At 37.8% G+C, this 16,055-nt stretch overlaps 1 protein-coding gene across 2 annotated transcripts; it reads left to right on the top strand.

Annotated features, from left to right (window-relative positions):
• The first annotated feature begins 10,822 nt into the window (after positions 1–10,822).
• LOC112179018 (dof zinc finger protein DOF5.6) lies at positions 10,823–13,299 on the top strand. Of its 2 annotated transcripts, XR_002927613.2 has the most exons (3): positions 10,823–11,180; positions 11,836–12,872; positions 12,985–13,299. XR_002927613.2 is itself a non-coding variant. In XM_024317316.2 (2 exons), exons 1-2 carry the CDS (start codon positions 11,130–11,132, stop codon positions 12,802–12,804), a joined length of 1,020 nt encoding a protein of 339 aa, XP_024173084.1. In that variant the 5' UTR covers positions 10,824–11,129; the 3' UTR covers positions 12,805–13,104. The 2 variants fall into 2 exon arrangements, 1 of the variants encoding a protein (XP_024173084.1); XM_024317316.2 differs by having other exon boundaries at positions 10,824–11,180; positions 11,836–13,104.
• The last annotated feature ends 2,756 nt before the right edge of the window (positions 13,300–16,055 follow it).

The following is a 16,055-nucleotide window of genomic DNA, read 5'->3' as shown; positions in this document are numbered from 1 at the left end:
GAGAGAGAGAGAAACTGAGGGAGTGGTCGAGAGATCGATGGACTGAGACACTGAGGGATTAGGGATCGGAATCATCGGATTAGGGATAAGGGTTTGCCGGTTTGGACTTTGGATACTCTTGCAGGCAGAGGCTGATCTCGATCGGGTTCGAGAGAGAGAGAGAGACTGAGAGAAAGTGAGAGACGAGGTGAGTCCAGAGAGGCTGAACTCGATCGAGAATGACCGAATGAGGGATTATGGATTTAGGTCTTTAGGGTTTTCATCTAACGGTTGTTAGTAAATATGGAATAAAACAGAATAAAATCAACGGATAGGATTGATTATAAAATAAATATTTAAAATAATTAAATATTATATTAAATATACGGTACGGTACGGTATACCGTATTTTATCAATATTCAGTACCGATACCGTACCGAACACTATATATCGGTACGGTTATACCGTACCAAACTTTCGGTAGCCAATTTCGCTGGTAACCAAGCTCCTTGGTTCGGGACGGACGCGGTTGGTTGGTTTGGATCGGTTGGATTTGCCAGCCCTAATATAAACTATGCTAAACAAAACAAGTTGTTATCAAATGGATGAAATTTAGGGCATCGGGTTTCACCTTTTGCCTCCCTTGCAAGCATTAAAGCAATTGAATATGAATGATGCAAAGCTAATTGTCCAACTATCCTCTTAGCATCCGGATAGGACTACTAAGGCTTAAACCCCTTTCATTTTATTAACTCTAACTGGATAATTCTAGAGCTAACTACCTAGAGACAAATTCAATTACCGGATATGTCTCAATCCTTTGCCCCTAAATTCATAAATCTTAGAGTTTAGGTAACCAAGCAAGCAAACCAATCCTATCTCTAGGTGATTTTAGCTCACTACCCTCACATGCACACATGGTGTGCTTTCATGCTCCCTTTTTGGCTAAAGGTAATCAATCTCTAGAAAAAATTTCATGTCATGGCAAACAAATAACTCAAATTGATTAGGTATAAGTAATGCATTCAACTATTGACTTAGCATGTGAGAATGACAACATGAATTTGCATCAATTTATAAACAAAAGTATCAATACAAGCAAGTTTGGCTAGGGCTTTCAACCTTAGTCCCAACTAGTTCACTACTCACACATAGCTAGATACACAAGCTTCAACATTCTATTAAATATCAAATACATAAAGAGATAGAGAGTAAAGGGTGACTATTGATGATGCTGGAAGAGGTGGTGGAGATGGGTCTCCAAGAACATGGTGTGGTGGTAGTCACCTCCTTCTCCTTGCTCCAAGCTCTTGATATTGGTAAGAATAGTGAAATTTGGGATCTCTAAGATGAGTTGTGGTACGTTGAGTGGTGGAGGAAATAGAGGTTGTAGTGGAGGAAAATGGAGGTTTTAGAGGTGGAGATGGTGGTTTTAGTGGTGGAAATGGTGGTCTCTTCTCTAGTAAGAAAAATGGATCTCGGATAAGATGAAGATAATTGAATGGAGTCAAGAATTTTTGAATAATTAGTTTTTGGCCTCTCTTTGATCAGTTAGGTGTGTCCTCTTTGGTCCCCAAGTGTGCAAGAGATGCTCTTACACCATTGTCCCCCAAATGGTCCCAAATTGGCAAGGTGACAAAAGGACAAGGTGTAGGGAGATATTTGAATTTCAAGTTATGAGAAATTCTCACAACCATGGTCCTCCTTTGCTGGAGAAAAGACCTTCTATGAGTGGCAATTCACTGGAAAAATTGCCGGAAAAATTGCCGAAAAAGTCGATTTGCAATTTTCTTCCAATCTCCATGTCTTCTTCCCCTAGCTTCAAATCTCCACATTTCAAGCTTCAAATAGTCATTTTATTCTCAATGCAAGGTTTCCTACAAATAAAAGGAAATTGATTAAAAAGGGTAAAATAGCATGGAAGATAAATCAATTTTCATAATTATGGGGCACAATTGCATAAGTAATTTGTGACTCAACAGTAGTGTTGCCTTCATTATCCTTCCTTTTATTGGGTGTCCTCTATTGACAGCAACATTCACTGTTCCAGATTATCAGGTTTGGGGATTGATCAAAGCTTGATAGAGTTTGGGTTCTTCTTGATAGCGTTAACTCTTTGAGATTATCAGGTATGGTTATCGGTCAAAGCTTGATAGAGTTTGGGTCTCTCGCATCGTTTTTTTGGCTTAATTGCATGTTTTGGTTAAATAGTACTTGACTGTATTTCAATTGAATTTTATCATTGAGTATATATGTTTTTGCATTATCTTACTTGTTGCATTGGTTTCACTGGAAGTTTTTTTTTTTTCTAATCATGCAAGGAGGGGTTGCTTGCTCTGTTGGATTTGCACAAGGGGCTAGGATTTTCTGCTCTGTTTTGTGCAAGGAAGAGTTGTTCTTCTCTCATTCCAGGGTGTTTATATATTCATGTAACATTTTAAAAATATTAATTCTTAGGTAGCAATTTGATTTGGATAGCCAAGATATTTAATTTTGATCAATTGAACTTTTAGTGCTTTCCATTATGGAAGTTCTTTATGTTTTTTGTACTAAGAGGTCAGGCATCATGTCCCCCTCTCTATTGTATTTGTTTTTTGTGCTAATAAAGAATATAGCTCATTACTCTTATCTATTTTTGATATGAAAAATAAGAATAGCTCTTTTAATATGTAAACGGTTGTATTAATCTTACTTTGAAGTATAAATTTATTAGTTCTATAGTAAGAATTGAATGCAAAAAGGGATGCCAAAAAACTGGATAACAACATGTTCAAATGCATTTTGTGGTGTAAAGATTAATTTAGGGGGGTGAAATTTGCACACCCCTATTTGCAAATGGCACACCCTTTGATTTTTTTATTACTATTTCATCTCACAATTTTTGACACTTCCTAAAATACCCTAAAGCCAGATTTTAATATTTTGTTTTCCCCTTTTTGGGTCCTCTCTCTCTCTCCCTTTTCCCCTCCAACCATCTTATCTCTTTCTTCTCCATGTACGAGCCCAAGCTGGGTTCCTCTTTCTAGCTGCGAGGTTAAAGAACAGAGACTCATTTGCAGAGCATTGGAAGAAATCCAACAGCCATGGATCCGAGGGCGGCGTAGACGGCGTCGATTTGGGCGAATTCGACGTATCCAAGACCTAGAGCCCATTTGTGAATCTTCTGGCAGAGGTTGAATTATTAATTTCACAACTGGACATAGCTATTAAGGATTCATGAAGGTTTACCTCAATGAATTGGCCAATTACACCTCCAGAAGCATTTGCCAAAGCCTCTCTGGTAAACTAACGATTGTGACTTGTAAATGTAGTTAGTACTTACTGACCACCTGCAGCAAATTCCTAGAATCCCTGAATTGAAAGAAAAACTCTAAAACCACCACTAGAGAAAAGAAAAATTAACTGCTTTAGTCAAACCCAAATAATATTTGAACCATTCATTCAATTGACAACCTGTTTCAGATATGCCTCAATATCTTCCTAGCAGTAACTGCTGGCACATAAGCTGGGTTTCTTCTCCAAAAGTCATTTTCTGTTTGCATCACAGTCACAAACAAGGTTCAAACAAACAGTCCCACATGCTATCTTCTTTTTCTTTCAAGATTAATTCAACCCATACCCGATTTTGGCAGAGATCGGATTCGAAGTACCTCGAAGACTATCGACCTTGCAGAACCAGACCTGCCGACGTCAAGCAACAGAAGCTTCAAGCCGGAGCTTCAAAGATCTGAAAAACCCAGACAAGCACGTCGACGCGGATGACACCGGTTTCTTCTTCAGACTCCGACCGTCCCAACTCCGACGACCAGGACCAGCGACCTCTAATCATTCCGATGCTAGACCGTTCAATCAGACAACCTCTAGACCAGAAGTAGAAGCAACCATTTCTTAGTAGTGTTCATTCATTCTGGGGAAGAATAGAAGTTTATTCATATAGATGAACCAAGTTGCTGAGGGCAGAAAGAGAGCTGGAAAACTGATTGGGAAGTGTTTATTGATACTCATCCATGTTCTAACCAGCTTGGGCTCGTACATGGAGAAGAAAGAGATAAGATGGTCGGAGGGGAAAAGGGAGAGAGAGAGAGAGGACCCAAAAAGGGGAAAAAAAAATATAAAAATCTGGCTTTAGGGTATTTTAGGAAGTGTCAAAACTTGTGAGATGAAATAGTAATAAAAAAATCAAAGGGTGTGCCATTTGTAAATATGGGTGTGCAAATTTCACCCCCCTTAATTTATATACATAAACTAGTAAAAAACTGATGTTGAATTCTTCTTAGACATCAAATATAAGTGAAACACCGATTTGGTTTTAGGGTTACACATTAGGTTAAAACAACTCACTGATATGTTAAAATAATATAAGACATCAGAAGTTGGTGCTTAGACATCGATAATCTAGGTAGTCATAGGTTTATAGTATACATAGGACATCATTTTCTTGGAAATCTATATTGTCTAAATATGTTTAGACATCGACCGTTGACCGATGTCTAAAAGCATGACATTAGACGTCACTTAACGAGACATCGGTTGTTTATTGAAATAGATATCAGTGTTTAGCTGATGTCTATCAACATTCATGTACTAGTACTAGTGGGTGCTCAAATGCAACCATATATACTCGAAGTTTCAAAAGTAGATATTGGCTCTCATGTGGAGAGACATTCCCTTCTGAGACTTGTCAATTGATAGAGTTAGTTGTATTATGCTCCCGTGGATATTAATAATTGATAGAGTTAGTTGTATTATACTCGAAGTTTCATTGAGCTGCCTGAGGGTCTTAAGCTTTACTTCCCCTAATTCCAAAACACAACAATAGATGACTATAGTGTAGGAGAAAGTCCGGGAACACACTACCTAGTTGTGAGCATGATAAGAGGGCGTCTTCACATATTACTCTGCAAAATATGTTTGAACATATCCAAACGAATTTCCACCTTGTTTAATTCATTTTTATCTTGGATATTCATCAAACTAGTGACTCATTATCCAAGCCCTAGTGTGATCAAGGCAACGGTTGATAAACAAAAGAAGGAATCAATTCTGTTCTGATTAAACGTGTTATCCAAAATATACGAGTCAATATTAATAATCTATATAGTACTATATGCTTTTCAAATTTTTGTGGTACCGATATCCAAATATATAATAGGATCTGCTGTTCCTATATTGATTTGGTGTAGGTTATTGGATTTGGGAGCGACATATCCAGGCACTGCTTGCTTGTCGTTAATTAGAATCATTAGATATGCTTGAGCATAATACTATAAAGATTTATCGATCCTTAACGAATGTGATGTACGATCCTATGAAAGCTATATATATATATATATATATATATATATATATATATATATATATATCTACGTGACCCTCATGATGTTTGTTATATATGCAAATCAGCAAATCTATATTGCATGTGTACTCCACATCACTTGTTAATCTATTTAATTAGCTAGCTAGTTAGCCTACATTTGATATGACTCTCTAATTAAGGTTGAAAGCCATAAGCACGATGCATGGATCGAAGAGGGGCGCGCGTACGGTCGGCAGGTAATATTTATAGACAGGAATGTGATATATATATATATATATATGATTATACAGAAACCCTAGGAGATCCAAAGAGATCGAATATATATATATATATATATATATATATATATATGAGGGATAGCTGGAGAATAAAAAGATACGAGCATGCACTAGCGTCAGACAGAGAAATAAGTCGGGGGCTTAAGATTTTGTCCACCGACCCAGGATTTCGATTCTTCGTCGTCAGTTTGTTTTGCATATCTATTTCCTGCGTGGCTGCGCCGCAGGCACAGTTGGAAGTGTCGCGCATGCGAATAACAGTCTGACCTTGGTGTTCTTTTGTAGCAGACTTATGCATACCATTCCTTCTTGACCAAAATATATCGGCGTCTACAAAAGACAAGTGGCAAGTTGTAACAAAAAAAAAAAACTAGTGGCAAGTTGATGAACGAATTCTAAGTTGTAACTTTATCATTATGGAAGGATGGATGAAGAAATTCACACTATGTACTTATTTTACTCGTCTACTAATGATGAAGAAATACAGTGATGTTCACTTGATTAATCAGTATCTATTCAGGAAAACTATGTTATGATTAAATACAAAACAACTCAACTTAAAAATATATATATATATATATTTTTATTTGGATTTACATCCAATGGTGATTAAGCATAATATTTTTAGTCGGTTACTGACAAACATAAACATTTTCATACTTGTCTAATTAGTAAAACTAATGTCTGTAATCCATTCTCTACAGTGGTGTTCACCTGGTCAGTTGCTGATCAAAGAATTTATACTCAATAACCGTTAGATTTGCATCTAAGGGTGGAAAACGAAACACTTCAACTTAATAATAATTCTCTCTGCGATTGGATTTATATGTAAGGGTGGTTGAGCATTATTTTATTGGTCAGCAACTGACCAGGTGAACATTTTCGCCATTCTCCAATAGTTTCCTTTACTTAAAGAAATTTTATTCAACATATGCTTTCTATTACTTGCATTAAGAAAAAAGAGATTGAAGCACATGAAGTTAACAAAGACTTTAATACGATGAGTTTCAAGAAAAATTGATTGCTTTAATTAGCTGGCACTTTCTAAATAATTTCGTTATCATATATATTATTGTACATATGTTTGACAAAGTGCCTAACCTAAATTATTAGCCGTTGTATTTTAGGATAAAGAGAAGAAACTTCATGGTTGATGCATTTTTCTTTCAAATACAAAATTGTGAGCTAAATTTTTACTAAGATATGCAATATGATTTATACCAGTCTAACTGGAGTCATAAATCAGATGCACAAATAAATAAACAATTCACAAGAATACTACATTTACAGATTTACAGATCATCACACGTATTAGACCATCTCCAATTGAGTAGTTAAATCCACGTGGAGGCTTTTAACGGTAATAAAAGACACATGAAATGACTTAAACCCATATGCCAAATCTGATGTGGAAATGACCTCTTCACTTGGGTTGTCAAATTTGACAGCACCAAACTCATCTGTCTTTTATTATTTTATTATATCTCTCTCTCTCTCTCTCTCTCTCTCTCTCTCTCTCTCTCTCTCTCTCTCTCTCTCTCTCTCTCTCTCTCTCTCTCTCTCTCTCTCTCTCTCTCTCTCTCTCTCTCTCTCGTTCTTCCCACCCACACTGAAAGTTTCATATTCCTACCCAAATCTCTTCTCTTTAGAGATCAGCTTTGCCATCTCTTCTCTTACAGCTCCTTCTTCTTCATCTATGACCTCACCGCTGCACCTCTTCTCCACCGCAATCTCCCCAATCGACTCCAGTCCTCACCACCATCCAATAGGCATGTTTCACCGCCGGCCAAGACCCAGCGATCAACGCCCATAAATTCACCCCCCAAAAGCGCTAATCTTTCTGGGCATCTGATGTTTCTCGTAAAAAAAATAAAAAAAATAAAAAAAAAAACTCAAAAGTAAGAGGATAAATAAAGAATTAAGAAGGAGAAGTGGTGGAGGAGATGAAGAACCAGAAGGAGAAGAAGTAGGAGAGAAGAAAAAGATTAAAAAGTCAATTATTTGTAGATAAAATAATTTTAAAAAGAAATAAAATATTAATATTATTTGACACATCTATTGGAAAAGAAGTTGAACAAAAATAATATTACCAAGTCATTCTTCAAATTCAATTTTGACACGCTTCATTTAAATACTCTATTGGAGATGCTCTTATTAAGTAAATTCCATATTTAACAAAACATTCTCTATCATTCTGTCGTTATCTTTACTACTTTACCTAATTACCTCTGGAATACCCAAGACTATTACGAATGCAAACTAGGATATGCCGGAAAACCAAGAAGATCGAGCACTGACATCAGGAAAACTTTTCAAATCATTTATAGGGACGATGTTTATGGTCCCAAAACCAAGTTGGGGGTTTTGGCATCGAATACATTATACATCATTAGCTTACATGTGCCCTAAAAGACTTGGGGATCGACAGAACTCGTAGTGGGGACCCATCTCTTGGCCCAAAAGAACCTAATTGACTGCACCCATAACGAGGTTATGCTATGCTAGCTTGACTATCATGATCATCAAGAGGACCACCCCCACATGATCAAAGGCTAGGAGTGCGTAAGAAACTGTTTGGTATTTGGTATAATATAATAGTATTTTGAATGGAATTTGAATTTGAACTCAAAATTACGATCATGTATAATTTTTTGAACCGTGGCTAGGAGACACCAACATTCCATTTCATGATTGACATTCTTCGGTTTGAAAAAAAAGAAGAGATAAAGATGTTAAGAGAATTTAAGAATCAACTTTGTGATAATAATTAAGTGTAGTGTCCTTTCCAAAATTTTTAGTTGGAGTGTGGGAGAAGAAGAGAGATAGAAAAAAGAGGATCGGAGACAAAGCAATATGTGCATAAAGAAGATAAGATTATGAGTGTAGGTTTTTGGAGAAGCTTGAAGCTCAAGATTAACACGTCGACGCACTTATATATGTGAAATTGATGACTCAAAAGTGACCTGTCAACCCTAGCTAGGGTTCTTTCTTTATCGACTATTCAAAGTTTCAAACATGTAGTGCATGGCATGTGCAAAAATCCAGGACAAAATAGTATATCGTAGATCCTGCTTTTTTTTTTTTTGGCAATTAAAGGAATTTATCGTAGATCCTACTAGTGCTACTTTGTTAATCCTTAATAATCCATCACAACGTGTTCCATGAAGATCATAGAGCTAGCTGGAAACAGAAAGAGGATATATATATATATATATATATATATATATATATACATACACACAGTAAGTAATAGTTTGCTTGTGAATGAAGGGTTTTTTACTTTTTTACTTGATACTAATTCTCAGCATTTCTTCTTACACGTGAAACTTGGTTGAATAACAGAGGATAACCACTTTGATTGCATTTTGTGATCAAACTTTGATTAAGAAATGAAATACAGATATATGAAAAGCTAGTCTCTACGTGGTCCTTGATTGCTCAAAATTTTAGCAAATGATTACTTACTTTCAAAACCCGGCATGCAAGTTCCTCACAAAGTAATGAAAGTTTCTTTGGTTTACCAAAAAAATAAAGGAATAAAACGATCAATAACGAAGTAGTTGATCGAGAACGGTGATGATCATCACCAGAAGGATCGAATCGATCGATGTTGTGGTCATCATTGAGATGATAACAAAAAAATAAACCCTAAATTTCAAGGAACGAAAATTAAAGGAAATGATTACTGAATAACAGATCTGATAGAGCTTGCTAGCCAGACAGATTAATTCACTATCGGGTGTACGGTGCATTTAACGTGGGCACACAACACAAGTCGCTTTATTCTCTCTGAACTTTAGCCCCCCCCCTCCCTCTGGATTTTAAGTGTCTTCTTCACGCTGCCAACCTCGAGCTTCCTAATGGCTGGCAAGCCAAGATGGAGAATCCTCTAGTCATTTTCCAATGATGTGAGAGCTAGCTTCGGATTATATTATTCCCGCCAAGCTTTTCATTTGAGTTGTTAGGTTTACCCTCAATCTGAGGAATCCAATTATATAGTCTAGCTTGCCTTCTCAATCTTTTGCATGTTATAGTTTTTAAAGTATGAATTATCTATTTTTACTTTTTTAGCAACATATTTATTATCGTGACCAAAGAAATATACAAAGAAACTCAACATGATGTAGTAATTCATGATACTGTCTGTGTCATGTTTATCTCACGAACCCCATATTTTACAATACCGATTTTAAGTCTTTATATGTTGTGGCAAATTATTGAACAAACAAGTATTACATGTACGTTGAAGATTCAAATTTTTTGGTCACTCTAGGATAAAAATCTTAGGGAATTAACAGTAATTGAGAATGACACACAAGGCTGAAACGGGGAGCAATGGCCGATTTTACTGGTCTGAAAGTAAGAAAAATGTTTTATAAATGTGAAAAGGGGATTGAAATCCACACACCTTCTTTCCTTTTTTGATCAAAACTCTCATAAAAAGACAAAATTGAAATTGCCAAAGAAGGAAATGAGTGTGGATTCCCAATGTTATAGTGTGGATTTCACTCCCCACGTGGGAATTGTTCTATATGTCGACGGTGGAAGTAATTCAATACTTATAAGATAATCTCAACCATCGATATTTATAAACAATATTTAAAAAAATGTATTTGATGTAATCCAGCCATTAATTAATTCATTGCTCTGAATTCTCCCATTTTTAAACGTTTTGTACCGGATTAGAGTGAGGAACTTTGAAGTCCAAACAAACCGTTCATGTAATCATGCATACACCGAGTAGACTAAAACCTAGGTTGATCAAGTGTCAAAGAGCCCTAGAAGAGGGAGTGTCACGTGACTTACGGGGTGGGAGGAGGAGGGAATCTATCCTTTGCTTGTAGGAGGAGGAGAACGATCGGGTCCTACCGGTTTTGGACCCCCAAGTTAGAGTGCTCTTTCGGTATGCTCTTTATCGAGGACCCAAATATTCTCCCTCTCTCTCTCTCTCTCTCTCTCTCTCAGTACAACTCTCTCAGCTCCTGTCACTGTGTCACTATATTTGGGGTGACGACCACGCCGTGATCTATGACGTCTGCACTATCAACATCGACGGCCCGTCTTGTCCCGTCCCAACAGCTCTGACGTCCATCACGGCCGTTCATTTTCAACCAGCAGGAGTGTTAGTCAAGCTGAGCTAAGCTGTGGGGCCTGTGTTGGGCCTTGTGCAGACACGGTGGGGGCTCACTGGTTCTGCTACCGACGGTGTTTACACCCTAAACCTTGAAAGAGAGAGCTCAGCTCGCTAGAGCAGAAGAGAGCTACTCTCTCTCTCTCTCATCCACTGCCTTTTTCTTCCCTTCTTATAGCTCCACCAACCCAACCCCCCACTCAAACACCATTCTCTCATTTCCTCCATCACTTCCTTCTTCTACTCATCTCTCAATTCTCATCTCTCATAGAGTAGTAGAGGTCTTACATAGTGAAACTGAGAGCCAACTCTAACTAAGCTAATGAGATGAAGTGTGTATGAAGGAAAAGCTTTGTTAGATTTCTTCCAGCTGTTTCTTCTCATTCATCAATCATCTGGGTTTAGTTCAATTCGCTTTGTTTGATGGGTCATAATTCTCTACAAGTTTGCATGGATTCATCTGACTGGCTTCAGGTACAGTCCATCGATCATCCTAACCAGTACATTTTGTTTGCTTGGTTAAGATCTCTAATGCTAGCTAGAGGCTAGAGCTCATTGATCGTGAATTCTCACCTAATAAAAATGTAGTGGAACAGTACGTATTTATTATATACTGTTTTATATATATGCTCAAAATGTCATAGATATATAACAATCCCATACATATGCAATGCCATTAGCTAATCCTAGATTACATGACATTCATAAACAGAAGGGTATTCTTTTGGTCATACACCAGAATGGTATTGGTTAGAGACATACATCTTTAAGGCCAAAAATACCTTCTTCTTTTTTCTGTAGCCCATGGAAATTTTGAGACATAGCTCAAATATGATAAAAAGAAGAAGTTCAAGTTCAAATTTAATAAAGTAAAGCTAGATGTTACTTCTAAACATGGAGCTGACAGAAAAATATCTAAATATGGAAGGTAAAGGAATCCATCTCGGTAATTCAACAAGAATGTCTTCTTATTTTTTATCGTATTTTTGGTCCGGTACATCCAAAATGTTAAGCCCATTGTTCGATTAATTGATATTTATCTCAAAGGAAAATAATGTCCTGTCCTAAAGATTAGAGACAATAATTCTGACGCAATCTCTCTATGACTCTATCTGTATATCCATTTCAGGGCTCGATTCACGAGGACCAGTCTCCGATGGACTCTTCGTCACCACTATCCGGCGACATCTTAACATGCTCAAGGCCCTTGATAGAGAGAAGGTTGAGGCCACCACATGACCAATCCCTCAAGTGCCCTAGGTGCGACTCCACCCACACCAAGTTCTGCTACTACAATAACTACAGCCTCTCTCAGCCTAGGTACTTCTGCAAGACCTGTAGAAGGTACTGGACCAAAGGAGGTACACTCAGAAACATTCCTGTTGGTGGTGGTTGTAGAAAGAACAAGAAGGTTGCTTCCAAGAAACCCAATGAAGATCACAGTCCCTCCATGAACCCTAACCATCTTGGGTCGTCATCTTCGTCTTCTCAACACAACCCTACTGATCTCCAGCTCTCGTTCCCCGACCAGATGCAGTTTTCGCATCTGAATAACTTGATGCTTGGTGCTCAAGGGACAGGAAACCCTAATTTCATGGATGGCAGGTATGGTAACATTAACAGTATGCTTGAGAATTCAAACCAGTTGAGGCCAATTGACTTCATGGAGAGTAAGTTGGAAGCTATAGTGGGGAATGCTAGGAACTATGATTTCATGGGGAGTGGTGGTGATGGTTTGGGTATGGTAGGTGGCCTTAGTAATATGGGGGCTCATGGACTGGAATCTGGCTTCCATGGTTTTTGTTCTAGTTCATTTGGATCAATGTCTCTTGATCATCATGGGAATAACAATGGGACTAATTTCATGGACACTTGCCAGAGGTTAATGTTGCCATATGAAGCAAATGAGGATCATCACCATCATCAAAATGAAATTCATGATGTGAAGCCAAACACTAAGCTCTTGTCTCTTGAGTGGCAAGACCAAGGCTGCTCAGACGCCGGAAAAGAATCATCATATGGGTACCTCAATGGTCTCGGAACATGGACAGGCGTGATGAACAACTACGGGCCATCCACGACGAACTCATTAGTCTAATGAAATTACTGATTTGTGTGATTAGTGACTTTAATCAATTATGATGATATGCATTAATCAGAGAGTAGGTTAGTTATTCAACCACGTACTAGCAGTTTCTTCCAAGTCTATGTAATATATGTATGCCTTTGTTGAAAAGGGTTTTAATTTCTCTATGTTCTTTTTTTCCTTCCTTTCCAGGTATGAAGGTGTTCTAGTCCCCTTTCATGATGTTTATTGACTTAGTTAACAAGGTGTGTGTGTGAATGAGAACCTGGAGAGTCCAAAAATGAGTACTGCCTTACTTTGGTTGATTCATTATTTATAATTAGTTTGTACTTTTGTTTCTTTTGGTCTTTCTTCTACTTTGTTGTACTCGATCTTAGTCTTGGCAGCAAGTGCAAGCAAGACATTAATTCAAAGGTCAAAGATTTTGTTGTTGCAGTACCGAGATTGATATACTATCCTCTCTTTAGTGTAGCAGACTGTTATTTTAGTGCTTAGTTAACCCTTCTTTATATAATTAGCCCTTCTTTATGTAATTAAGTTATTATGATAAACTGTTTTAGACTGTCTTCGCGATTGGAATTGAACTTGGAATGCTTTATGCTTGTGAGATATACAAAAGGAGACCAAAGCCTTTCGATCGGTGAAAGCAAACCTATTCTTTCAAGATTTATCTATGTTTTCTTCATAAGACAGCAGTTAATTTGCTTCTCTTTATGCATGTTTGTGCGATCTATATGTAGCAATCCACAGGCTGCTTATAACCACCTCTTGATAGAAACTGGTGTTGGTGGATGATTTGGTTTTGTTAACTTTGTCAAAGTGTAATAATGTCTTTTTGACTTCTTCTCTTTCTTGAGGGTGAATTTTAGTTTAGTACCTTGAATTTTTCACCATAAATTATGTTTTATTTTAATTTTTCAATTTAATGGATCAGCAAAATTTCTATGTTGTCAATCTTGATGAGTGTATTTCAACTAGAGGTGGCAAAGGGGCCGCTAAGCATGAGCACGGCACTGGCTTAGCAATCTTTAAAGAGGCCTGACACTGTCCAAACCCGTTAGTGGCCCGGCACGACCCCAGCACGTTAGAATAACGGGCCGGATTGGGCTTGGGAATATTGGCACATTGGCTCGGCACGGCCCGAGCACGACATATTGTGGGCCGGCCCGTTACAAACACGAAATTTCATTTTGTTTTTAAAAATGATGAGATTTGAATAGCTCATGACAATTCCACCAATACTATTTCTTTATATTTTCAAAATAGTGAAATAAAACATTATATCCTTGTTTTGACATAAACTATTTTTTCTAATCTTTTTTTTTTTTTTTGAAAGAAGGACGACAAACTATATTAAGTGAAACTGAGGAGTACATGGAGCGATGCATAAAACATTGAAAGAACTCAATTAAACATAATGAGATGCACAAACTCATATATTATAATTAACGTAAAAGTAACGCAAAACTGGATGCACAATCGCATTGAGATGAAAGGTAACCAGGTAACCATATGACTTGATACCATAAGGCATCGCTGCACTGCATATGTCACTAAAGCAGTGTAAATAGAAGAGTAACCATAACTATAGCCGATGATATGACCACCTAGGAGAGCTGATTCGCTCACCAAGAGAACGAAAGCAACTGAGGGTGTCAAAAACTCGGATGTTGGCAGACGAACTCAAGAACCAGAACCAATACTAAAACAATATGAGCAACTGTTTTGAATCCAAGATCCGAATTAGGGTACGACCTGAGTCCCAAATGCGAATCCATATCCGACCCGAAGACAAAATTGAACCTGATGCAGCAAAAAGGGCCCAAGCCCAAGAAGCGCTGCTCTGTGCACCCAGGCAACTGGGCACCCATTTGGAAATACTCAGGCCACCCATGCAACTGGCCACCCAACCATCACCGATCTGAGTAGCAACCCCGCCATCCCCTCTTCAATCAACTCGTCGCTCCTCCAATGCTGATTGAAGAGATCGATATGGGAAGAGCAGTCGACCGAATGACCTGGAAATGCACATCTCCGAGTCGATCTGCAGACGATACCAGAAACGCAACACCTCCACCCCTCTCCGGAGAGGACTCAGTCACCGCCTCGCCTTCTCGCTTCCTACGGGGTCACCCTCGCCCTTTACCTCCTCGGTGATGTAGCCGCCTAACATCGCCTTCAGTCGCCCACGAATGGATCTGACCAAAAACTCCTCCTGGAAAAGCGCAATAGGAAAAGATCTCCCATCGAAAGCCGATTGCATTGGCAAAACCAAGGCCCCAAACTGAGAGGATCAGAAAGCATTGCTGATAGAACCCGGATCCCAAGTTTGGTTAGGGTCTACCAGATCACAGCGCTGCCCTCCTCCACCATCATTGAAACTGATTGCAGCCACAGTAGCACGAGCAAAACCAGAATGGGGTGAATCCCATCGCCAAAACGACTAGATTAGGGTGCAGCAACCCGAAGGTTGAAGAGGAGAGATTCTCGAGTCCAAGAGACTCGACAGCCAAGGACCACAGACACCGATGTCGCAATCCAAGAATATCGCCCGGTGAAACCCTAGCCGCCGCCAAGAGGAGAGAGCGAGAGCTCTCATGACACTTTCTTCCAATCCGTTCAATATTATTATAATATTAAGTTTAATATTTTTTTTCTAATCTCATAATAATACAACTATAGAATGAAGGAAAGAATAATATGATACTAAATCTTCATTATATATATATATATATATATATATATATATATTTTAAAGTTAATTTTATTGAATCAAATCAACGAGTACACTCGCTTAAGATGGCATCCCTTATGGCCTTATGCATTCGGGAGCAGAACCAAACCAGGTTTGGCTTACATTATATTAATAAAGATTAATCTCACAATAATATACTACAAGCAATATATTTTGAGTAATTTTTTTCTTTCTTTCTTTCTTGTAGTGGAATATAAAAAATATTAGAAAACTAATCTTAAAAAGCTAAGATTAAGAAAAATATTGTAGTGTTCAAGTTAACCCTAATTTGTATTTGGCCCAAACTTTAGGTTACTTGCTCTAGTGGTAATATAGTTAAATTAGAAGGATTTAGATTCCTATTCAATGTACGATTACTTTCCTTGTATGATTAGATTCTATGCATTGTAATCCTTTATATAAAGAGGCCCATATTATCAATGACTCAATGAGAATACACAGCGATTTCCTCTCAATTTCAGTTTCTCTACAACACGTTAACAGCATGAAGTCCTAACCCTGAAACCCT

This window comes from Rosa chinensis, chromosome 7 (assembly GCF_002994745.2).
Source record: "Rosa chinensis cultivar Old Blush chromosome 7, RchiOBHm-V2, whole genome shotgun sequence".
Lineage (NCBI taxonomy): Eukaryota > Viridiplantae > Streptophyta > Magnoliopsida > Rosales > Rosaceae > Rosa > Rosa chinensis.
Note: the sequence above shows the minus strand (reverse complement) of the source record. Positions and strands in the feature narration are given on the sequence as shown.